The 26,738-nt window shown below is 35.0% G+C and overlaps 1 protein-coding gene across 4 annotated transcripts in view; it reads right to left on the bottom strand.

Annotated features, from left to right (window-relative positions):
• C1H9orf24 (chromosome 1 C9orf24 homolog) overlaps window positions 1–26,738 on the bottom strand; it is a 48,612-nt gene that overhangs the window by 4,032 nt on the left and 17,842 nt on the right. For 2 of the 4 annotated variants that reach the window (XM_051965959.1, XM_051965942.1), the window contains exons 2-3: window positions 2,851–2,998; window positions 924–1,036 (exon numbers count right to left, since the gene is read on the bottom strand). In XM_051965959.1, coding sequence (XP_051821919.1) covers window positions 924–1,036; window positions 2,851–2,998 — 261 coding nt within the window. The remainder of the gene's footprint in view (window positions 1–923; window positions 1,037–2,850; window positions 2,999–26,738) is intronic. The other 2 variants (XM_051965968.1, XM_051965950.1) reach the window with 1 other exon arrangement.

Genomic DNA, 26,738 nt, shown 5'->3' with positions numbered 1-26,738 from the left:
ATCAGGTCACTTAGGAAAAGATTACTAAAGATGCTCAAGGTGCTTTTCAGAATTGAGTGGACTACTTAAGGTAAATTCTCTGCACAATTCCTCCTCTTGAATATCCATGCCATCCTTGTTCCCCCAACATGGTCTGACACTAGAACCCACAATAAAACATTAGTTGTCTTCTACATGACAGGAGTTATGGTATGGATTCAACAAAAATGAAACCATTTCTGTCCTCAGAAGCACTATCCATCAATATGAACAACATGTACACATCATTTGTTCCCACCATCTGAACGTGAACTTCACTGAAGAGGAAACTCAAGTGTCAATGCTTGGTTGACCAGTCTGCTTCTCAGCCTTGCCCACTGACTTCCCATGCATTCAAGTGCCAGATTAAATACCAACTCTTCCTATAGCCTACAACCTCCATCATGCTCTTGGTAATCTCTTTCCCCCTTTGAAATTCAAATGCCATTGATATTTGTTATCTCCTCATTTAGCACTAAAAACATTCCTAGTATTATTAGTTAACTTTGAAAGGTTTTTTTGTTTTGTTTTGTTTTGTTTTTTATCTTTTCCAACTAGACTCTGAATTCTTTGAGGGCAGCGACAGTGTCCTATCCAACTTTTCCATATTTTTCATAGAACTTAGAACATTGACTTGGACAGCCATCCCTAGATGCATTGACAAAAAATGGCGATGATATGAGTACTAGCATTTCATGATTTCTACTTTAGGGGAGCCTGGAGAGGAGGCAACATGCAACCCCAAAAAAGAAAAAGCTGTAATGGGGGTGTTTTACGCATGATGCTAGGATTAGGCAGAGACCACCCAAGTGAGAAAGAGAAGGGAAATATTACCTGCTCAAACCCTCCAACCCACCCTCTTCCCACCCCCATACTTGCCCATGCTGTGCCAAGTGAAGAGGTACCTTTGGAAGTCTTGGAAGGCAGGTAGGATATTTGTTCCAACCTGCATTGTATGGTCCTGTCTTCCCCGTTGCATACCTGTCTCCACTAATAAAGTTTGGTTTGTATTTCTCTGCTAGGTCATGATGAATAGGGATGAGGAGAGATAGAAAACATGTCATTCTCATTTGCTCACCACTAATCAGGACTCCAACCTCAAAAATAGGCCTCCCTCCTTTGTTCTTTCCTGGTTGGGAGTCAACCATAAATAACTACAACCTCTCAGGCCAGGCATTTAGTAGTTCTTTCCAGGTGTGAGGAGGGATCAGGACAAGATTTTATTTTGGGGTGTCACAAACACCCCAAACAAGAGGACACACAGAATTTAGATATCTTTGTCTCAGAATATATATTTTTTTCAGGGACCTTTTTGGACCTAGAACATTGTCCAGTCCCAAAGCCAAACCTTATCCAATTCCTCCTCTCCCCAGCTCCCACAAGTGGTTAGGTTCTCTGTCTAGATTCTAATCATTTTACCTCCCCTCCCCTCCTCCCCACCACCGTACTTTTCAAATTCCCCAAGCTCAAAAAAACTCAATTATTTCTGCTTCTTTTTTATGCTATGATCCCTTTAACATCCCATCCCATCCCATCCCATCCCATCCCATCCCATCCCATCCTCTATCCCACCATCCACCATATTTCCCATATCCCACTTCCCACAATCCATATCCCATTATTTCATCCACCATATATTTCTCATATCCCACTTCCCACAATCCATATCCCATTATTTCATCTGACCCTATCAGTCACTAAGTCTTGTGAACTCTTCTTTTAAAAGTCTCTGGATTTCCTTTTCTTTTCCATTCTTCCTGAGACTATTGCAAGAGCCTCCTAATGAATATCCCTGCAACTTATCTCCCCTCCTTTCTCCCTTTTCTGACCATCTTATATAGGGCTCCCAAAGTAATCTTCCAAAAGCATTTCACTCTGATTACTGCCTGTCTAAAATTATTTCCTGTTGTACCTAGGATAGATTAAAACTCTTCATTCTGAAATTGAGGGGCCCCTATATATATGACACTTTCTTTAAATCATAAGAGAAAAGTTAGCAGAACTTGGAAACTCTTGGATATGGGAAAGGGAAGCTGGTAGTGAGAGATAGGGAAGATTGTGGATTTTAATGAATGAACAAATCTTGGTGTCTTTACAAAACCAAGGAAGGAAAAAAACCAAGGAAACCAGAAAGGAAAAAGATGACTATATTGAACTAGGAGACCAGTGAGACATCCAGGTGATATCCATGTAGGATGTCCATGTACTCATTAGACATGTTTAGGAGAAATAAGGATGAAAAAATAAATTCAGGAGTCATCCATATAGATTCTGATAAGCAAAGCTAAGACATTATATGTGTTGACCAAGATAGAGGACTAAAGAAGAAAAACAGGAGATAAATGAAGACAAAGTCTTGGGGCATGACTATATTAACAAGGTAAATAGTAAATTATAAATTATTATTAATATATTAATAAAGTAAGCAGAAAAATAAAATGAGAGAGTGGAGAGAAGCCAGAAAAGAACACAAGAGAAGCAGTGGTTATGAGCAGGATGAGAACTAGAAGGATTCGATATCACAGAACTCAAGGGAGGGATGTTTCAGGAATGAAGCATTAATAGCATTAGATGTCATAGAGAAGTCAAGGAAAAAGGCCTCTGAATTTGATGATTAGGTCATTGTAAATATGACCAAAGACCCCACACCCTCACCCCTCCACCCCCCGGTGGCCAATAACTTTTTTCTCTTTTTCTCTCTTTACCTAGCCAATCCCTATTGGACAGTCCAGGTTCTTGCTCAAATTTTCTTTCATGAAATCTTTCCTGTGGTTCATACTGATCTCCCTCTAATCAAACCAGGTAGGTTACAAGGGCAAGAGTCAAATGTACCTTCAGCTTCAGGAATCCAATACTTTTGTGGTAAATAGGGCTTTCCAGTCACAGGAGGCTTGTGGGTATAATCCTCTACAGCATTCTTCACCACTTTTTCCAAAGATTGCTGATCGACATGGCACTCCACCATTGGTTTTCTGAGGCCCTGGACATTGTTAAGGGAAGAGAGGGGAAGAAATAACACATATATGAATAAGGGGTCTTACACCTCAAAGCAGAGACTGTCTGATCCACATGAAGGAGCAGGAAAATCAATTCTCAGATCAAAGATAAAGCCAAAGTCCCAGTGTCACATCTTGAGCTCAACTGTCTCCCTTTAGTGTTTCCTCCTGTCCAAGTTGTCATCCTCTCTCTTATCATTCCCTTCCTAATTTTGCACTGTCTTCCATTCAATTCTCTGAAGTATCCTTTCCCCCAATATCCTCCTCACACATGGCTCCTTCTAGTACCCCAACTTCTTCCTTCTGCAAATGGATCATTATAGTAACCTCAAACTTCTCTCCTCAGTATTCTCTCCTCCAACTTACCCTCCTGCAGCATTAGAGACAGTCAACATATTGTTCAGTAAACTTAGTAGCTCTAAACATCCTAACACACTGGAATGAGTAATTGGAAGTAAGAAAGTAGAATTTATTAGAGATATACACTAAGTCCTACATATGAGTTCAAAAACTCAGCTGCACAAATATGGGATGAGAGGCCTAATTTAAGATAAAGAATTCATGTGGAAAAAACCCCAAACACCTGAGAGTTTTAATGAATTGTTGCATCTGAATCAGCAGTGTGACATAACAGAAATAGAAACCTAGTGCCAGAAATGAGAGATAATAGTCCTACGCTGCCCTCCTCTGCCCCAGTTCAGACTACATCTGGAGTATTGTATTTAGGGACAGCTATAGTTGCTATAGTGGATAGATCACTGGGCTTGGAATCAAATCCTGAGTTCAAATCCAACTTCAGATATTTCCTAGCTGTGTGACTCCAGGAAAGTCACTTATCTGTGTTTGCCTCAGTTTCCTCCTCTGTCAAATGATCTGGAGAAGGAATTGGTAAACCATTCCAGTATTTGCCAAGTAAAGCCCCAAAGGGGTCACAACTGAACACAACAACAACTGAGAATTAAGGAAAAAAAGTAATAATGTAGGTGCAAACAGTCCTGTGACTGGGGAGCCTGCTTGTTTTTTCCAGCTGAGATACTACATTATCCACAAGGTTTTGTGGGCAGAGTCTTTGAGTTTCTCAAAAAGAACACTGAGCTTTAAGTGAACGAGGAAGAAGCAGTTGGGATCAGTTACCAGGCACAGTATATTCTCTCTGGTACCCAGCCCTCTGGACTCTGTGGTGGCTGATGTCTCCCCTATCCCTGAATCAGAGTGATTTGGGAGCTTTGAAAGCAGAACCTGAACTGGGCCCTCTTTCCTTTTTTTTTAATTAAAAAAAATACAAACACTGATATATACATACATATATATATATATTAACAAAAGTTCAAGCAGGTGACATCACTTTCTCTTTCTAATTGGCTATCAAGGGAGGATAACTGCTGGGAGCTGCCAGGTTGGGGAGGAGCACAGGGTTCTATCTTCCACCCAGTCTCCACATGTTCCCAAACACGACACCTCTGTTTCTTTTGTAAGTATTATTTTTTGATTTAAGGTGAATGAGTTTTCTGAGATGGAAGTAACCAGATAGGTGACCAGTGACATGAGGCTGTCACACAAGCTGAATCTCAAAGTTGTTGATTGTAACAACTGCAATCTATGGGAAAATAGCAGTCACTAGAGCAGAGAGTGAGAACTTTTTTCCTTGGACATTTTGTTCTTGAAAATGGCTGGATCAGTTCACAACTCCACCAATATATTAGTGTCCCAGTTCCTCCACATCCCCTCCAACATTTTTTGTTTTCTTTTCCTGTCATTTTAGCCAATCTGAAAAGTATGAGATGGTATTCTCAGAGTCGTCCTAATATGCATTTTTCTAATCAATAGTTATTTAAAGCATTTTAGAAAGTAGCTTCTTAAAGTTCTTGTGTTCAACTGAAGGCAGGCAGAGGATATTTCTCTATCACTGATTAGGAAGAATATATCTACTCATGTTCTAAGGACTAAATCTTTATCCCATCTCTCTTTTTTTTAAACCAATACAATCCAATAGTATATTGATGAAATGGCATTATATACAAAACTCTTTGGTTGATAGCATACAATGGAAGGATCATAGAACTTGAGCTGAAGGGGATCTTCAAGGACATTCAATCAATTCCCATTATTTGATTGAGGAGAAAGTCTTAAGCATGGAGAGGTTATGATTCACCCAAGTTTCAGAGCTAGGATTGAAATTCAGATCTGGAGCTTCCAAATTCAGCCTTCTTTCCATTGCACATTGGAGAGCAGAGTCAGTGATGACTCGATTGTATAATCCATATATCAAAACTTTAGACAAAGGAGAAAGAATATGGAATAACTAACAATGAAAGATTAAACCAAAAATTCATAGAAGCTGTCACACAGCCTGAAAGAAACCCTGCTAATCAAATTAATATTCACAAACAAAAAAGGAAGAATGATCTACAGGAGATATGAGGAGACCCCCAAGAGACAGTCTTCAAGCAAGCCATTCACTGTCAACAGAAGAGACTCTAACCATAGGAAAGGTTGTCAGTGAAGCAATATAATCAAAATTTTTTAGATATTCCTGGTTAATTCTAGCTATTTGGGAGGACAAGTAGAATATCCACAAGAAAGCCCCGAAGTTTGCACAGATCAGGATGCAGGAATAACTAAATTCTAATTCAGAAAATTGTATATGTAGTGGTTAGGAAGTTTCAAGTGCCCTACCTTTGACAATTTGTGCATAGCACTCCCCATGAGTGTAACTCACTGACTCCAAAGATTGGGGCCTCAAAGGGATGACTGCTTCATTGGGTTCTAAAAGGTAATGCTTTAACACTCTATAGTTCATGAGCCATTTGTGTGCTTTCATTGACATAGAAACAATTAGCTCTTATAAAGCAAAGGTATTTATGAAGATTATACTATTAAAACATTAGCTACAAAACATTCTACCTGACTAGCAACGCTGACTAGCAACTGAAGCTTGCCAGCCTTCTGAGTCCAGACACACAGAGTGGAAGCCAGTAACCAGGAGAATTAGAGCAGAACCAACAAAACCTCACCACCTTGTCAAGGGTGTGGGAGGGCTGGAACCTGGTCCTGGCCCCAAACGAAAAGTCAAAAATTGAGGCTAAAGGTAGGAGTGAACAAAATAAGTTACCAAATACTGTGAAAAATGTAATGGGTCTGGGAAAACCCTAAAGAGGAGAACAATATACAACAAATATGAGCAAAGCCTGAAAGAAGAAAATAGATTGCTACAAGGACTATAAGAATACTTGGAAGAAATGAAATTAATTATAATGAAAGAAAAGCTGTAGAAGAATTTAAAAAAAATTTTTTTGAGTGTGTCATGAACTCCCCTTTGACAATCTGATGAAACTTATAAAACCCTTTTTCTCAGAAAAATGTTTTTAAATGAACAAAAAAGATATAGGATTAAAAAAACCCCAAACTACATGTATTGAAACAGCATTGTCAAAATAGCTACCAGAGAGAAAACTATGAAAATTAAATGTAAATCATCACATGCTATGTTCACTTTTTTCTTTTCATTTTCTTTTGTTTCTTTTTTTTCTCTCTCATGTTTTTTCCCTTTTGTTCATATTTTTTTTCTCTCCCAACATGAATAAGAGGAAAATATGTTAAAAGTGAATGTACATATATAACCAAAAAATGTTTTTACATGTAACTGGGGAAAATAAAAAAGAGATAAAAATACATACATGTTCTTAGGGGGGAAATGTATATCACTAAACAATTTCATCAACAAAAATTTGAAAAAGTAGAATGTTAATTGAGAATTGCCACTAAAAAAATATAAGGACACTAACAAATTCTTCAAAAGATAGAGGAAATACAGACAATCAATGTCAAAAAAGAAAAAGTAAAATTCACAAGTGAAAAGAAAATTAAGAAAACTATCTGAAATTATTTTGCCCAAAAAATCTGGAAGGAAAATTATTAGCTTAGATGTGATCAAAGAAGTCCTTAGGAGGGAAATGTATATCACTAAACAATTTCATCAACAAAAGTTTGAAAAAGTTGAATGCCCTTTGAGCATTGCCATTAAAAAAAAATACAAGGACAGTAATGAGTCAAAAAACCCTAAAAGTAAATGACAAAAGAGAAATTCTGAAAATCAAAGAAAAGATTAACAAAATTGAAAGAAAACTGGATTGACAGATAGAACTAGGATGCTTTAAAAAAAATCTAATGAAATAGATAAACAAATACTCTGATTCTTCAAAAGATAGAGGAAAAACATGATCAGTATCAAAAAAGAAAAAGGAAAATTCATAAATGAAAAGATTAAGAATAATGTTCTGAAATTATTTTGCTCAAATATATGCCAACAAAACTGATTACTTAGATGAAGAAATAAATGAATATTTACAAAAATATAAAATATTCAGATTAGGAAAATAAAAATAGAGAATTTAATACAATTTTAGAAAAGTAATTAAGTTACAAATGAGCTCTTACAGGATGAAAAATCTGGAGCTAGGGGAATTTACAAGAACATTGTATCAAATATTCAAAAAACAATTGATTCTAATATTACATAAACTATTTGCAAAAATAGGAAAAGAATGTATTTTTCAAACTCCTTCTATGTCACAAAGATGGTCTTGATTTCTAAATCAAAGAGAAATGGCACAGAAAAAGAAATAAAAAACTAATATATAGAAATCTATATCTAATAAGTATCAATGTAAAATTGATATATATCAAAATATATAAAATCTATATCTAATAAGTATCAGTATAAAAAAAGATATTACCAAAGAATCTTCAACAATATATTTAAATGAAGCATCCTATAACTAGATTATATTTGTGCCAGAAATGTTGGTTCAATATAAGGAAAAGTATAGACCCATTAATTACAGAAATAATAGCCATCTAATTATATTAATAGATGTTAAAAAAGCTTTTGAAAAATTAAATAATCATTTTTGTTTTAAAAACCATGAAAATTATAGAAATAAATGGACATGTTCTTAATATATGATCACTATTCACCACTGTAGCACCTGAGTCCCCATTGGTATGATTCCCATTTGTACAAAATCAGACACCATGACACCATTCACTCAAATATAAAAATTAAAAATATATATTTACTTAATTATAAGGCAAAAGCAAGAGCAATCATAATACTTGCTCAATGGAAAACAAAAACAGAAACAATAATGGATTTTACTCAAAGGAAGACAAAAACAGGAATAATGAAAAATATTATCCACCCATAAAACTGTGTTGCATTTTCCCACAAATGTACACTGTGTTTGGAAGAGAGAATGAGTACACATTTATAGAAATCTAGCAGGGAGATACATAGTGCAGAATCTATGTACCCAGAGCAACACAAAATTCTGGACTACAAGTCTTGAAGTTCTTGGTCCCTTCAGGAACAATCTTTTAGACACAAAGCTGCTCCTCTGCTAGTTGCTTCCCTTCAAGTCCTTGACACATCTCTGATGGGCGAAGGCAATCCTCTTCTATCTATGAAGCAGTAACAAGCTTTTTTAATTCACAGCCACTCTTATCAGGGTGCTGAGAAAGTATTACACCATTATAGTGTCAAGCAGCTGCCATAAGCCAGAGAATTGCCAACTCCTTAGATCTGTAAATGTCAAAGAATTCTGCTTTATCCTATTAGCTCCAATCCTCTTCTCAAAACAAAAATATAGCATACAAGACGACAGATATAGAAAGACTGCCTTTCCCCCCTCTCTCTAGTCAGAGAGGTATCTCTCTAAAAGATTGCCTTTCAGCCTGTAGATAACATGAGATAGCAATAAACCTCACTAGTTCTTCACACAGTACCAGAATTTTGTTCTCTTCTAACAAGCATCCAGGAGTTGTTTCAACCTTTCTCCAGTCAATCAGCAAAAATATTTCTCTTCTAATCAGCAAGTTCCTAGGCAAAGAAGCTAGAGTCAATTGTCTCTGCTCAAAGCCTTTTGTCTTTTGTTTCCACCTGCTAAGCTACTTTCCTGCAACTTCTGTCCATCTCTTCCTATAGCTTCTTCTCCTATTTGCTTCTTAATAAACTACTAATGTCTCACAATAGAGCCTCCTGGTCTCTTTTGTGGTTTTTCTTTTCCTTAATGAAGTAAAATTCAAGGAGTCTCTCTTTCTACAAGATATGAACTTAACCAATCCTTATGTAATTTCTCCATAGTCCCCAAATAGTTAGTTGATTAATAATTTTGTCAGTTATAAGCTTTTCCTGACCTCAAGCCTAAATCTACCTATTTTACAACTTATTATTCTGAGTTCTACCTTCTGGGGTAACCTGAACAATTCTAGTGCTCTTTCTTCCATAAGTTAGCCTTTCAAATATTTGAAGAAAAGTATTTCCTCAGTGGTTTTTTATGCAGACTAAACATCTACAATTCTTTTAACTAACTCTTACAAAGTGTCAACTTGAATTGCTTCAGCATTCCACTTGTTCTCCATTGACACTTTTTACTTTATTCATGTTCTTTCTAAGATGTGGTGCAAGTAATTGAATGCAATGTCCCAGATGTGGTCTGACCTAGTTAGAGTGCAGAGGTGCTATCATATCTCTCTCTTCCCGGAATCTATGTCTCCCTTTATGTAGACTGAGATCACATTAGTTTTTCTGGGCTGCCATATAATACACTTGATTTGTACTTAGCATGTAGTCTATTAAAACTGCAAAGCTGTTTCTATAGAAAACTATAGTGCTATAATAGATTATGAAATAGATGATTTCAGAGAAACCTGAAAGACTCATATAAACTGATAAAGACAGAAGTGAGAAAAATTAGAGAAAAATTCTTACAATAATATTGTGAACAAGCAAATGATGATAGGCTTAAGATGAAGACTAAGACATGCATTTTCAGACATTGTTAATATAGGAAATTGTTTTTGCTTGACAATGCATATTTATTATAAGAGCTTTCTTCTTCTTTTTTTCCCAATTGGGAATAACAGGGGGGAGATGAGAATAGGGATAAGGGAAATAAAAAAGAAAACAGGATTATAAAGCATCCCTCTCTCTCAATATACAGAAAGGAGAACAGAAGGCCAGAAAGAATCAATATAAAAGAGCATAGGCTTGAAAGTTACATGTTGAATTTATTAAATTTTCTAAAATTGCAAGGTGTATATTTGCATTTTTTATGTTCTATATGGAAATGTCTATTTTATTTGGTGTTTGTCAAATTTAAAATTAAAAAAGCAGTTTTATTCTATGTTTTACTTGTGAAGATGATTTCTTGAATCCAGTTATGAGCTTACATATCCCTATTAAATTTCATTTTGTTCATCTCTTAAGTTCTTGACTGTTAAGAATTTTCTATTTTGTATTTTGTATCTTGACTTTGACATTTAGTATATTGGTTATCCCTCCCCATTTTATATCATCTGCAAATCTGATGAGCATGCTAAGTTTTTGGTTTAGTTTTTACCCCTTTTCTTTCTTTATTTTTATTTTTTGCTTTTTTTTTGTTAGAAAGGAATACTTGTTAGAAGGGATATATTTGGAAATGAGAATTATGTAACAAAATATACAATGAAAATTAAATAGTAGAAGGTCAAACATAGATACATGGAGCACTCTTCTGAGAACTTCTTTCTAGCTTGACGTGGGAGTATTAAGGACTAGTCTTTGAATCCATCCTTTTATTCCAAAATTAATCTAAGTGTACCTATTGTTTACATCAAGGCTTCTTAAACTTTTCCCTCTTGTGACCCCTTTTCACCTGATAAATTTTTATGCAACCCTGTCTCAAATGTAAGCTGAAGTGTTTCTGGCAGTGTTCATACATGTACATTATAAAGTGTGCATGTTGTGTTCAGAACCGAGGCTATAGTGAAGTGGCAGAATACAAGATGGTCAAGAGCTGCCAGAAACACCTCAGAGTCATTTGCTTTTGAATTAATTTTGGGTCGTTGTGTTCAGATATCTTTTACTGTTGCCAATTTTTTCATTGATCCCCACACTCAGTTATATGACTCCAGATAGGTTGTGACCCACAGTTTAAGAGGGTTTGGTCTACACTACCCTTCCCATACATCTCTGCATCTTTTCCACAAAAGAAATTAAGATTTTTTTTTATTAAACACCTTGCTCCAATCTAAGAATACTATATTCACAGTTCCCCTTTTATAACAAGGCTTTGTGCTTTATGAGTAAAGCAGAATTTCAGTAGCTCAAAAGAAATGTGACGTGCAAATTTAGAGATACCTCCACTGCAAAGGTTCATATGGGCAATTTTTGTCTGACCTCTGGTAGAGCCTTCTGAGCTCATATTGGTTTGATCAGTCACAGTTAAACACATTATACTTTGACCCTAATAGAGAGTTGTCCTTTTTGGTCATCTTCGAGTATGAAGGGCAAAATCAACCCATCAATATACAATTAAGTAATATGATAAAAAAAAAGTCAATCTAACATGACCTATTTTTTCTTCTTTTTAATTTTAATAACTTTTGGGTTTTATATCATCTTTCATTTGCAAATATAGAATTTCTCCTTTCTCCAGTGTTAACTTTTGTACTAAAGAAAAAGAGAGAAAAAAGCAATTCAATAAAATTAACCAGCACATCAACCGAGTCTGACAGCATATGTAATTTTTCATGCCCATAGTTCTCCACTTTTGAAAAAAGAAGAAGGTGGTATACATTTTCATCTTTTCCTCAGACACCAGCTTAGTCATTACACTTATATGGCATTCAGTTTCCAGGCTATTATTTTCTCCTATTTCATTTAGATGATTGTAGACAGTAAGGTGACATGGAAGATAGAGTACCAGACTTGGAGTCAGGATAACTGAGTTCAAATTTGGCCTCAGATACTTATTAGCTGTGTGACTCTGGTCAAGTCACTTACTCCTATTTGCCTCAGTTTCCCCATCTGTAAAATGAGCTGGATAAGGAAATGACAAACCAGTCCAGAATTTTTGCCAAGAAAACTCCAAATGGGGTCACAGAGTCAGACATGACTGAAATGATTGAACAACACTAATGACAAAAGTCATTGTGCTTTTTTTTTTTTGGTTCTGCTGATTTCGCTCTCTATCAGTTTATATAAATCATACCATGATTTTCCAAATTCTTCATTAGTCATCATTTCTGCAGTCACACTCCATTACGTTAATGCACTATATTTAACCACTCTATAACCAGTGGGCATCTACTAAGCATCTTACTACTACATCCTTATGTATTGACCTCTTTTCAAATATAAGCCTAAAAGTAGGATCTCTAGGTCAAAGAATTAGCCATTTTTAAAGGCATACATAGTTCAAAATTCCTTTCTGGATGATTAAACAAATTTATAGTTCTCTGCTAGACTTTTAATGTTCCTGTCTCTCCATTGATCTTCCAACATTAAGTATTGCCATTTTGATCTTCTTTGCTAATTTGTTGAATAAATGATAAAAACTATAAGATTTTTTTGATTTGTATTTCTCTTAATATTATTATCTTTCTTATTATTAGTGATTTAGAGTGCTCTTTTACATGGTAGTTAATATGTAAAGACAATTTTTAACATTCATTTAAACATTTTTTTTGAGTTCCAAATTTTTTCTTTCCCTTTCTCATCTTCCCCTTCATCTCTACTTAAGATAGTAAGCAATTTGATGTAGTTGACATTTTTTTTTCTTGAAACCACTGGATTTTGTGACCACTGCCTTCCTTTTCTAGGTATTCACTTAACCTGTCTTCCTGCCATTGAATGTAGGTAAGCTCAAGGAATGGAACTATTCTATTTTTATCTTTGCATATAACCCATATAATTGTCTGAGGCAATTGGGGCATATAACCTATGGCTTAATAAATTGTTGAGTATTGACTGGTTGAATACATACTAGATTTCCCTCAGGAACTGGAGTCAAGCATGCTGTCCCAGAAATTTCATTTTTAAAATTTTTTTTTAAAAATGGTTACATTCCCACTTTTTCAGACCTGCAATACCTCTACCATTTTTTCATTACAGTTATACTTTCTCCATTGTGACTTCTTCCATCACAGTTTTGATATATCACAGGATATATCTTATATCCTAAGAAATAAAATGGGAATTTTGTGGGAGTTTTGACGAAGTTGCAGATGACATGCAAAGGCCAGTGGATGACACAGAGGCTGAGTAAATATGTAACCAAATTTTATAATAAGGTACTGTTAAACAACCTATAAAAGAAAAAAGAAGAAAAAGTTAGACTTCTTTACTATGAAGGGAGGATCAAAAATTTTATATGGATTTTTTTGGATCAAGGAGATGCCTTCATCACTAATCCCCAAGATGTAGAAAGGTTAACTTTATGTTTTAACTTTCAATTACTGTTCAGTGTAACATTCATCAGTTCTTTCAGTACTTGAGAATGTTGTTCATTTGGGCAGATAGGTGATTCTGTTACTATTTCCTTAATTATCTTGGATATTAATTCCTTACTACTCCCCCTTTTGTTTGTTCAGCCTTTTCCAGGCATTCTCCTTCACAGAGAAAACAGAGAAACAATCATAACCTAACAGTTCTGCTTTCTTTCTGTTGTTAATTAACATTGTTCTGTTCACCCCAAACAATGGTACTTTTCCTCTCATTTTTCCCAAATGAAAACTCCTCCCTTTTTTTTTCTCCAGTTAATTCTGAATGTTATTCATTCATTTTTTTTTACCTTTTTTTTTTTTTTGCTGAGGCAATTGGGGTTAAGTGACTTGCCCAGGGTCACCCAGCGATGAAATGTTAAGTGTCTGAGACCAGATTTGAACTCATGTCCTCCTGACTTTAGGGTTGGTGCTTTATCCACTGGCACCACTAACTGCCCCTGTTATTCATTCTTAAAGGCCAGGTCATACTTTTGTACTCATTCTTTGGTACTTTACTCTGTTTTCCACTTTTTGTAAAAATTCTTTTAAAATCTAAATTGAGGAACCAAAATGGTGGAGTGAAGCCAAGAAGCTGCTCGAGCTTTTCCAGTTTTCCTCAAAAATCACATGAAACTAAGCCTCTGAACAGAGTCTGATGAAATGAAACTACTCTTCAATTCAATGTAGATTAGAAGGACTTCAAGAAAGATCAGTCTCACTGGGGTGTTCTGCCCAGCTCAGATGGTACCCAGGAAAGCCAGTGAGTTTTAATCACAGCAGATCAACAATTGAGACCCTCCTGGCTCAGTGAGAGGGCAGACTAGCAGGACAGTCTCCAGTCCCTTTTCAGAAGACAATTTGCCAGCCCTGGAAACCAGGCTGTTGCCTGGAGAGAGTAGGAAGGGTTACCTTTTGCTGTGAACAAGACACCAAACACAAGGGCTCCCCTGTTCAAAACCAAGACCCAGAGTTTCACAAAGAAGCTTGGAATAGCACTCTCTGTATCACAGGAGCAGAGTTCAACCATAAAGGACGCAAAAGAGAAAATAAAAGAGAAGGAAAGAAAATCATCGAGAAACAGAAAAGAACATTAACCATAGAGAGCTACTATAATGACAGGGAAAATCAAACACTACTCAGAAGAGGACAAAATACCTACATGGGCAGATCCAAATTGTTGATATGAATTGGTCTTGAGGCCAAAGAGGCTTCTTGGAAGTGCTCATAAAGGATTTTAAAAGGCAAGTAAGAGAGATAGAAGAAAAATTGGGAAAATAAATTAAGTGTATGAAAGAGTCGGGAAAAGAAAGAACAAAATTTGGCTAAAGAAAACAATTCCTTTAAAAAACCCCAATTTATCAAATGCAAAAAAAAGTACACTGAAGAAAATACCCCCTTGAAAAGTAGAATTAATCAAATGGAAAAAGAGTTTCTGAAAGTTAACTGAAGAAAATTGTACATTAAAAGCTAGAACTGGGCCAACGGAAGCTAATAACTATGAATCAAACAAACTAAAAAGAATGAAAAACTGGAATGAAATGTAAAATACCTCATTGGAAAAATAGCTAATCTAGAAAATAGATCCAGGAAGACCAATTTAAAAATCATTGGTCTACCTGAAAGCCATGATGAAAAAAAGAGCCTGGATAGCAGTCTTCAAAAGATCATCAAGAAAAACTGCCCTGATATAGTAGAATCAGAGGACAAAATAGTCCTTGAAAGAATCCCTTGATCACCTCTGGAAAGAGATCTCACAAGGAAAATTCCAAGAAACATTGTTCCAAAACTCTGAATTATAATTTAAGAAAAGCATACTGCAAGCTGCCAGAAAAAATTCAAGTATCAAGGAACCACAGTTAGGAAAACCCAGGATCTGCAGCTTCTACAATAAAGGATCAGAAGGCCTAGAATACCATATTCCAGAAAGCAGACCTTGGATTACAACCAAGAATCAACTATCCAGCAAGACAGAGAATCATCTTTCAGGGGAGGAGATAGATTTTCAATGAAGTAAGGGACTTTCAATCATTTCTATTGAAAAGACCAAAATTAAAAAGAAAATTTGATCTTCAATCACAAGACTTAAGAGAAGCATAGAAAGGCAACCAGGAAAGAAAAAACAACTATTATTTAAAAAGGTTAAACTGTTTACCTCCCTAGATGGGAAAATGATATTTCAAATCTTGAGAATTATATCTTTTATTAGGGCAATTAGGGGGGACATGTGAGGATGTGAGTATAAATTGTTGTTTTAAAAAATTGCACATTTAATTTATGTTGTATTGTTTAGGGAATGGGAGGGGGAAAAAAGAGAAAAATTTGGAATACAAGGTTTTACAAAGGTGAATGTTGAATGAAAGGCTATTATAAAAAAAGATAAAGGGTTGGAAACAAAAATAAAATAAAATAAAATGTTTGCATCAGTATTCATTAGGGAGATTGGTCTATAATTTTCTTTCTTTGTTTTGGCTTTTCCTGGTTGAGGTATCAGCAGTGTGGTTGTGTCAAAAAACTAATTTGGTAAGACTCCTTTGCTTAAGTTTATATAATATTGGAATTAATTGTTCTTTAAATGTTTGATGTAATTCACTTATAAATCCACCTGCCTCTGGAGATTTTTTTTAGGGAGTTCATTAATAGCTTGTTCAATTTCTTTTTCTAAAATGGGGTTATTTAAATAATTTATTTCCTTTTCTGTTAATCTGGACAATCTATATTTTCATAAATATTCATCTATTTCAATTAGATTGTCAGATTTGTTAGCATACAGCTGGGCAAAAGAGATCCTAATTATTGCTTTATTTCTTCTTCATTGATGCTAAGTGCACTCTTTTCATTTTTGATATTGATAATTTGGTTTTCTTCTTTCCTTTTTCTAATCAAATTAATCAAGTATTTTGTTTTTTTTCCTAAAACCAACTCTTAATTTTATGAATTAATTCAATAGTTTTCCTACTTTCAATTTTATTAATTTATCCTTTGATTTTATGAAAATTTTTTGCATCATCAGGCAAATTTGGTCTATAATTTATTTTCTCTGTTTTGACCCTTCCTGGTTTAGGTATTAACATCATATCTGTGTCATAATTTATTCCCTCACCTATTAATCTAGGCCAGCTATATTTTTGTAAGTATTCATCCATTTCACTTAGATTATCAGACTTATTGCCATACAATTGGACAAATAGCTCTTAATTATTGTTTTAATTTCCTCTTCATTGGCGGTAACTTTATTTTTTTAATTTTTGATAAAGGTAATTTTGGTTCTCTTCTTTCTTTTTTCTTGTCAAATTAACCAAAAGTTTATCTATTTTTTTTTTTTGTACAATCAACTCTTAGGTTTGTTTATTAGTTCAATAGTTTTCTTTCAATTTTATTAATCCCTTCTTTGATTTTCAAAATTTCTAAATTGGTATTTAATTGGGGGAGTTTAATTTGTTCTTTTTCTAGCCTTTTGTTTTGTAGCATGCTCACTTCATTAATCCTCTCTTTTCTCTATTTTATTCATATACATATCTAGAGAGATAAATTTTCCCTTAAGAACTGCTTTGATTTCATCTCATAAGTTTTGAACAAATGGAACTGATTTGAATCATCTCATTGTTGAGGAGAGCCACATCCATCAGAATTGATTGTCATCTAATCTTGTTGTTACTGTGTATAATGATCTAGTTCTGCTCATTTAACTTAGCATCAGTTCATATAAGTCTCTCCAGGCCTCTCTGAAATCATTCTGCTGGTCGTTTCTTACAGAACAATAGTATTTCATAGCATTCATGTACCATAATTTATTCAGCCATTCTCCAATTGATGGATATTCCACTCAGTTTCCATTTTCTTGCCACTACAAAGAGGGCTGCTACAAACATTTTTGCACATGTGGGTTCCTTTCCCTCTTTTAAGATCTCTTTGGGATATAAGCTCAGTAAAAACACTGCTGGTTGAAAGGGTATGCACAGTGTGATAACTTTTGAGCATAGTTCCAAATTACTCTCCAGAATGCTTGGATCTATTCACAGTTTCACCAACAATGTATCAGTGTCCCAGTTTTCCCACATCCCTTCCAACATTCCTCATCTTTTCCTTTCATCCTAGCCAATCTGAGAGGTATGTAGTAGTATCTCAGAGTTGTCTTAATTTGCATTTCTCTGACCAATAGTGAGTTGGAGCACCTTTTCATATGACTACATATAGTTTTAATTTCTTCACCTGGAAATTGTCTGTTCATATATTTTTGACCATTTATCAATTGGAGAATGGCGTGAACTATTATAAATTTGAGTCAATACTCTGTATATTTTAGAAATGAGGCCTTTATCAGATACTTTGGATGTAAAAGTGTTTTCCCAGTTTATTGCTTCCCTTCTAATCTTGTCTGCATTAGTTTTGTTTGTACAAAACCCTTTTAACTTAACATAATCAAAATTATCTATTTTGTTGGTCAAAGGATATGAATAGACAATTTTCAGATGATGAAATTGAAACTATTACCACTCATATGAAAGAGTGTTCCAAATCACTATTGATCAGAGAAATGCAAATTAAGACAACTCTGAGATACCACTACACACCTGTCAGATTGGCTAAGATGACAGGAAAAAATAATGATGAATGTTGGAGGGGATGTGGGAAAACAGGGACACTGATACATTGTTGGTGGAGTTGTGAACAAATCCAACTATTCTGGAGAGCAATCTGGAATTATGCCCAAAAAGTTATCAAACTGTACATATCCTTTGATCCAGCAGTGTTACTACTGGGCTTATACCCCAAAGAGATACTAAAGAAGGGAAAGGGACCTGTATGTGCCAAAATGTTCGTGGCAGCCCTGTTTGTAGTGGCTAGAAACTGGAAAATGAATGGATGCCCATCAATTGGAGAATGGCTGGGTAAATTGTGGTATATGAATGTTGTGGAATATTATTGCTCTGTAAGAAATGACCAGCAGGATGAATACAGAGAGGACTGGCGAGACTTACATGAACTGATGCTGAGTGAGCAGAACCAGGAGATCATTATACACTTCAACAACGATACTGTATGAGGATGTATTCTGATGGAAGTGGATTTCTTTGACAAAGAGACCTAACTGAGTTCCAATTGATAAATGATGGACAGAAGCAGCTACACCCAAAAAAAGAACACTGGGAAATGAATGTAAACTGTTTGTGTTTTTGATTTTCTTCCCGGGTTATTTTTTCTGAATCTGATTCTCCCTGTGCAACAAGAGAACTGTTCGGTTCTGCAAACATATATTGTATCTAGGATATACTGCAACATATCTAACATCTATAGGACTGCTTGCTATCTAGGGGAGGGGGTGGAGGAAGGGAGGGGAAAAATTGGAACAGAAGCGAGTACAAGGGATAATGTTGTAAAAAATCACCCTGGCATGGGTTCTGTCAATATAAAGTTATTATTAAATAAAATAAAATTTTAAAAAAATTATCTATTTTGTGATCAGTAATGGTCTTTAGTTCTTCTTTGGTCACAAATTCCTTTCTCTTCCACAGATCCTCCTCCTATGTTCTTCTAATTTGTTTATAATATCATTCTTTATGTCTAGATCATGAACCCATTTTGACCTTACCTTAGTATATGGTGTTAGGTATGGGTCTATGCCTAGTTTCTGCCATTTTAGTTTCCAATTTTCCCAGCAGTTTTTGTCAAATAGTGAATTCTTATCCAGAAAGCTGGGGTCTTTAGGTTTGTCAAACACTAGATTGCTATAGTGATTGACTATTTTGTCCTGTGAACCTAACCTATTCCACTGATCAACTTCTCTATTTCTTAGCCAGTACCAAATGGTTTTAAGGACTGCTGCTTGATAATATAGTTTTAGTTCTGGTACAGCTAGGCCACTTTCATTTGCTTTTCTCTTCAGGGATTCCTTTGAAATTTTTGACCTTTTTTGTTCTTCCAGATGAATTTTTTTGTTGTTTTTTCTATTTTCTTATGAGTTTAATTGGTATAGCACTAAATAAATAGATTAGTTTAAGGGGTATTGTCATCTTTATTATATTTGCTCGACCTGTCCAAGAGCACTTGATATTTTTCCATTTGCTTAGATTTGACCTTATTTGTGTGGAAAGTGTTTTGTAGTTTTGCTCATATAGTTCCTTGACTTACCCTTGCTTTTTTTTCTTTATTTCAGCTAAAGTATAATAGATTCTGCTCTAGCCTTTTACTTTTACTCTGTATATCTCTCTGCTTCAGATGTGTTTTTTGTAAACAACATTTTTGCAGAATTCTGGTTTTTAATCTGTTCTGATGTTCACTTACATTTTATGGGAGAATTCATCACATTCACAATCACCATTAAAATGACTAACTATTTCCCACTATCCTATTTTCCTCCAAGTTATATTTTTCCCTCTCTTTCACCCTTTCCCTTCTCCCTAGGATTTTGCTTTTGACCACCACCTCTTTTAAAAAATTAGAACAAAAACTTTTAAATCTATTTATAAAGGGAAAATTCATGACCATACAAGGGACAAAAGAGAATTGTAGAAGATAAAATAGACCTTTTTGATTACATAAACTCACAAAGATTTTGTACAAATTCAATAGGTAATATTTGAAAACAATTTTGAGTAATTTTCTCTGATAAAGTTTTCATTTTCAAGATGTATGAGAAATTAATTTAAATTTATATGAATAGAGCTTGATAAGTGATCTAAGGATACAAGCAGGCAGTTCTGAAAATACTCCAAATCTGTCATAATTAGAGAAATGAAAATTTAAAGCATCTCAGATTCTATTTCACACTTATCAGATTGTCAAAGCTGATGGAAAAAAGAAAATGACAAACATTACAAAAGCTGTGAGAAAATGGACATACTGATACACTTGGTAGAACTGTGAATTGTTCCAGCCATTATGGAAAGCAATTTGGAATTATGCCCCCAAAGTTACTAATCTGAATTTTGATCCAGCAATACAATCACTAGGCCTATAGTCCCAAAGAAATCTCATGAGAAGGCAAAGTTCCTATATATACAAAATATTAATATCAATTCTTTTTTGTAGTGACAAAGAACTGGAAACTAAAGGAATATCCATCAAGGAAAGGGCCAAAAAATTTATGCTATACAATTGTAATAGAATACTATTATATTGTTATATATGACATGATACAACATACTATTGTAGATAGCTTTTTCCCATCCAAACCTGGGAAGATTTATGTAAATTGATGCAGACTGTATCAATTGATGCAGAGTGAAGTGAGCAGAACCAGAAAAACAATTTATCTTATAATACCTATAATGTAAAGACAAACAATTCTAAAATACTTAATAATTCTGATTAATGAAATGACAAATTATGATTCCAGCTGCCTGATGAAGAAAAGTAGCTTAGCTTACCACATGACAGAGTGATTAATACACAGGATAAAAATATATTTTTGGACATAGCCTATGAGAAGTTTTTTTATTAGATTATAGTTATATGACATATAGATCCTCTCCTTTCCTTTCCTCTCCCCTCCTTCTTTCTTCTATGCTCTCATTTCCTCACTTCCCCCTTTTCTTTTTTCCTTCTCTTTTTCTTCCTTCCCTTTCTTCTTCCCCTTTTCTCCCTACTCTCCTCTGTTTTTCCCTTTGTTCCTTTATCTATACTATTATTTTAATAATAAATTTATAAGATACAATAAAAATTTAATAATAATACAAACTAAAAGATTTTTTTAGAGAGAGAAAAAAAAGAGAGATTAGCCAGGAATATGGGTGATTGACAGTGTCAAATACTGGAGAGAGATTAAAAAGCATGAATAAGGAGAAAAATCCATTGGATTATGGAAATGATGGAATGCTATCTCATATCACAAAGTTGAAACATTGAGCAATTTATTAATCTACAAAAGAACACCAGAGAATGGTCGGAGACCTGCTTAACAATGCATCACAACTACTGCTTGCTTGTAGGGAATTTTATCTGAGTCCCTGTAAAAGGACAAGGAGTTAGTCAATCAGACTCCAAGAAAAAAGGTTTGTTGCTGAGTTGCAGATAGACTACTAGAAGTAGACATGATTCAAATGGAGAGAATATGAAGAGTGATTTGGATGCAAAATAGTCTTCTGGTACCTTCTGGAGGATTAAGAAACTCAGATATACCTGTGGAGAGCTGAATCTAGACACTGTACTTTTCCTACCTAATCTGTCAGTTGTGGAGACCCTAAGCAGCCTAAAATCGTGGTTGACTCATTGAGAGCTGGAAGCTGTGAAAATATGATTGCTTGATTTATAATGAGGATCATTAGAATGTACATACCTGGTACAACAAAAGAAAATTTTTTACTTGGGCCAGAGTATAGAGAGGGTGTAGTTTGGGTTGATGGTGGACATGGAATAAAGGTATCATCTCCACCAGTCCTAACTGGAATTTATTTTTATTTGAATTTTCACTGATTTCATCAGTGTAGGGAGATCTTGGTAAAAGAAATTTCTTTTCTGAGTTTAGCAAGTATTTTGCAACTTGTAGTCTTAGATACTGAGAGGTGAAGTTCTTGCCCAGTTTCACATTCAGGCAATTTGCCTTGGTTCTAAAGCCCAGGCCTCTCTTACCATATTTCTTTCCCACCTAATTCTATTCATTTTTACTTTAGGATCGAATTATCTAATATCCAGGGAAATGGTAGGAGTTGAAAGGAATCTTTTTATCATAAGTTTACTCAATATCTTTGTGGTTTTGTTAAGTTAAAAGTCCCTGGATAATTTGAAGAAGACCCAAGCTAATAAAACCCAGGTAACATGATAGCCATAATTCAGATGATAGTTTCAGGGGTCCTCAAACTACGGCCCGTGGGCCAGATGCGGCAGTTGAGGATGTTTATCCCCCTCACCTAGGGCTATGAAGTTTCTTTATTTAAAGGCCCACAAAACAAAGTTTTTGTTTTTACTATAGTCCGGCCCTCCAACAGTCTGAGGGACAGTGAACTGGCCTCCTATTTAAAAAGTTTGAGGACCCCTGGAATTGTAGAAACTAGAGAAACAAACAAACAAACAACAACAACAACAAAAAAAAAAAACCAAGGAAACACAATCAAGATCACACAAGACCTCACAGCTTCTATTCTAAATGAGAAGAATCTTGGAATACAATATACCAAAAGGCAATAAATGCAGGCTTATAATAAAAAAAAAATTAACTCTGCAAAGCTGAGTTCCAAATTAAAGTTCCAAATCTTTAATGGAACAGAAGACTTTCAAACTTTTCTGATAAAAAGACCAGAGCTTTAAACACAGAGTCAAAGATAGCTTAGAACAGTAAATTAAAGTTGAACAAAACTTGGAGAAATATGATAATGTTAATGTTCTACCAGGAAAAGAAGAAACAAGTGTCTCTTCAATACCTTAATATCTTCAAAATGTATTAAAGTGGTAAGAAAAACAAGAGAGGATGGGTGATAGGAGTGTTAAATTGGCTTACTTTGGAGAATTTTATGGGGGAGGGGAACAGAAGGGTAAAAAATAATACACCATTTGTAGAAAGGAAAAAGATGGAATTTGCTGTTTCTCTTAGCTGTTATAAAGACAGTATAAAAAGATGGAGGAAAGGTTGGGAGGAGTGGGCATTAGATGGAATTCACTCTTATTTAAAATGGACAGGAAAGATTGAGCATACAACAAATAGTTTTGTATTGATGTATATAAACAGAAAAATGAGTAAGGACAGGGACCCTGATGATTAAAAGCAAGAACCAATCAGGGTGGTGGAACATAATATTTGAAAGCAATAATAACTTCTTGATCACAAAGCGGCGGGGGTGGGGGGGGAATTAAAAGAAAAGACTCTAACTAGAAACTAAGGAGGTGGCCCATTAAATGGAGAATGATTGAATAAATTGTGACTGCATGTGAATGTAATGCAATATGGTTGCTCTATGAGAAATGGTGAAAGATGATTTCAGAGAATACTGAATAAAAGAGAGCAAGATCAGGAGAAAATTTACACAAGAACAATAACATTGTAAAGAAATTAATTTTGGAAGACTCAATTAAGAGCTTAATAAATACAGTGATGAACCATGTCTCCAAAGGACTAACAATGAAGCATTATCCACCTTCTGACAGAGAAGTGATGGATCCTAGGTTAAGAGAGAGACATACATTTTTGAAGATGGACACTGGATTTTTTTACTTGACCATATTTATTAACTTTGTTTGTTTGCCTTTATTTTACTTAACTTTATTTTACTATTTTACTTAACAAAGTAAGCAAATTGTGGATTTTTAGTTGTCTCAATCACATCAGACTCTATGATCCCACTTGGGGTTTTCTTGGAAAAGTTACTTAAATGATTTGCCATTTCCTTCTCATTTTACAAATGAAGAAATTGATGTAAACATAGTGTTAAGTGATTTGCTCTGGATTTGAACTCAGGTCTTCCTAACTCCAGCTTTACAGAGTTAAGTGACTTGCTCTGGATTTGTCTACTGCAATACCTAGTTTGCCCTATTTAACTTATCTACCAGAGTGGAAATAAAAATCTGTACAGAACCCAATGTTCACTACTAAAACTTCAGACAAGTAAAACTTAAACATTTTTTAAAAGTCAGTGCAATCAAAACCATCAACTTCAGAAATTAGTAGCTTCCGTGAAGCCACAGTCACACTAAAATATAGTTTAAGATTATTTAAATGCTAAAATTGTTAGCTGGAAAACTAAACATGTTTGTAAGCCTGCCACCAGCAATTGCTTTAATAAAGATTCAATTCTTCATCACCAACAATGGCAAGTTTGCAAGTAGATTGAGAAATAATGGACTTCACATTAATATACTTCATCTTTTAAGTCTTTTGATAGATTTCTACCAGTTTGAGGATGGCTGCATTGTGTACAGCAGCAACTGCTCGTGCATGTCTGTGGTTAGCTGTCCTGGACTTTGAGTTGTGTCTATGTGGATGCATGGGGGAAAGAGAGGGATGGCTAATAATAGTGCTGAAAAAGAATCAGGCTACTGAAATATTTTTTTAAACGCCCAAAGAGAATAGAAGGAAGTTGAAGATGAAAGAGCGACAAGCAGGGCAACTTGAAAATAACATGGATTTTGTTGTACACTTTAAAAAGGCAAGAGGTATGAATTAGAGATTTATGGTTTCATAGCTATCCTTCCTTTAGCTTTCTGCTATGCATATAAAAATGTGTTTTTTTGGAGGTGCGGTGGGGTGAGATGGGTAGGATTTTACGTTCAGAATACAAAAATAAACTTAGCTTTAAACTACACAATGCCTTTACTACAATCATGCTAATGGAAAAAAGCTATCACAAAGAAATAGAAAATGAATGTTGTGAAATTAGGATAGGTTTGGCCCCAGAAAAAAGATAAGAGAGGATGCTTCACCCTCCCTTTTTTATGCAGAAGTATTTAAGGAAGTCCCTAAGTACAGAACACTGCAAATAATTTAAGTTTTTTTTTTTTTTTGAGAGAGAGAGAGAGAGAGAGTTTTGCTGTAATTTTTCTCTTTTGTTAAGAAATTCTTTGTTATAAAGAAATGGCTTTCTGGGAAGAGAGGAGAAAGAATAGGGATGCAGTAGGAAGTCTAGGTGATATAAAAATGATAAAATTTATATTTTAAAAACAACTACTAGAAGAGCTTTTAGAGATCATAATTTTACAGATGAGGGAATTGAGGCCCAAAATATTTTGGAGATTTGTAGATATAGAGCTAGTAGGGACCTCAATCTCAGTTGGCCATTTTAGTCCAATTTCCTAATTGAGAAAAGTTAAGTTATTTGATTAAGATCACATGATTGTCAGGGTTAGGATTTGAACCTCTGGCCTGAGAGTCAAATGTTCTTTCTAATATATTGCAATTTCTTTCTTCCCAACAGGAAATTACTTGTCTAAGGTCATATGAGTAGCAAGTAACTGGGCCAGGATTAAAACCCAAATTCTTTGATCATATTTGTGCTCTTTCCACCAAGTCAGGTGACCTCTCCCTCATTCTTTTTCTTTGGGTCTCTCTCTTAGTAAGCTGGAAGGAGCCTTAGAGATAATTTAGTCAAATCTCCTCATTTTATAACTATTTTTACACTTTATAGAGAGAGATGTGGTGCTGGACTTAGGAGTCAAGAATACCTGGACTTGAATCACAGTTCTTACTTTAGCTATGTGGACGTGGGCACATTAGTCTAATTTCTCTGGGTCTCAAGTTTTTTCTTCAATATGTTGGGGATAATAATATCTGCCATATCTACACATGGTTATTGTGAGTCACAAATGATATGATACATTCAAAGCACTTTGCAAATGTTAAAGCCCTACATAAATCCCAGCTACTACTAGAACCATGTACCCAGGTATACCCAGCAAAGACAGAATTAGAACGAAAACTCTTTAACTCCAATCTAGAATCTCTCATTTATGTTTTCTCTATCAAATGCAGTCACTTTCTAACTGGTCTCTAAGTTTTCAGTCTCTTCTTTACCAGCATGTCCCCCCTTGATGTCAGATCAATCTTTCTAATGCAGAAGGCTGATCACATAAATCTGCTCAATTGCATGTCAATGGCCCCTCCATTGCCTATGATATAAAGTCCATATCCCTCAGCCTGACTCTACAGAAACAACTGTACATCTGTCTTAAAGATGGTTATTTTATTTGTGGTTTTAAAATGTTTTGAAGAAAAGCATTTGCACAGCCCCTTGATGTAAATAATTTCTGTCAGTAGTCAATGATAGGAGACTGGGCTGGAAAATGGCAATATTTAATGGCTAAGCTTTAGTATTAGACACAAATTAATTTTCTACACCATCTCTGAGCCTCAGACACTTTAGTGGAAGAAATTTAATCTCTTTTGATTAGAAATAGACCATCTCAGAGTATTATGTGGACCTTAGCAAGCTTCCTGTTCACTCTCTCTTCTCCCTCCCTCCTCCCTCCCTCCCTCCCTCCCTCCCCCCCCCCCCTCTCTCTCTCTCTCTTTCTTTCTCCCTCTTCTTCTTTCGTCTGTCTGTCTGTCTCTCTCTCTCTCACACACACACTTTCTTCTGCTGTTGAAGAAAAACTGAAACAAGGAATCTCTTGCTTGTACAAAGACAACACAAAGAATTAGAGAACAGAGAACTCTAAAAACTACCATTAACATGTCAAATTAATGCCTTCACCATGATAAGTATGTAGTTAAAAATTTATCCTAGAAGGCCACCTGTATAGCAGGGGCTCTTGATACCAAGTGGCCCTGAAGTCCTAGTGCTCACATTTATTATATGCCTTCCTGACATTTATTATATGCCTTCCTGTCCCAAGTTTCTGACTCTTTAAAAAAAAGATTCAGGATTTTCTTTTTAAGGCTGAAGATTTGTTTTTTGTTTTTGTTTGTTTGTTTGACATAATGATGCTACTTGTGGTTTACAATCTCAAATTCTAACTTTACATGGATTGGATTTAATCTTGGAGGCTTCTCACGAG

This window comes from Antechinus flavipes, chromosome 1 (genome assembly GCF_016432865.1).
Source record: "Antechinus flavipes isolate AdamAnt ecotype Samford, QLD, Australia chromosome 1, AdamAnt_v2, whole genome shotgun sequence".
Lineage (NCBI taxonomy): Eukaryota > Metazoa > Chordata > Mammalia > Dasyuromorphia > Dasyuridae > Antechinus > Antechinus flavipes.
The sequence above is the reverse complement of the archived record's forward strand: the minus strand, read 5'-3'. Positions and strand labels throughout refer to the sequence as shown.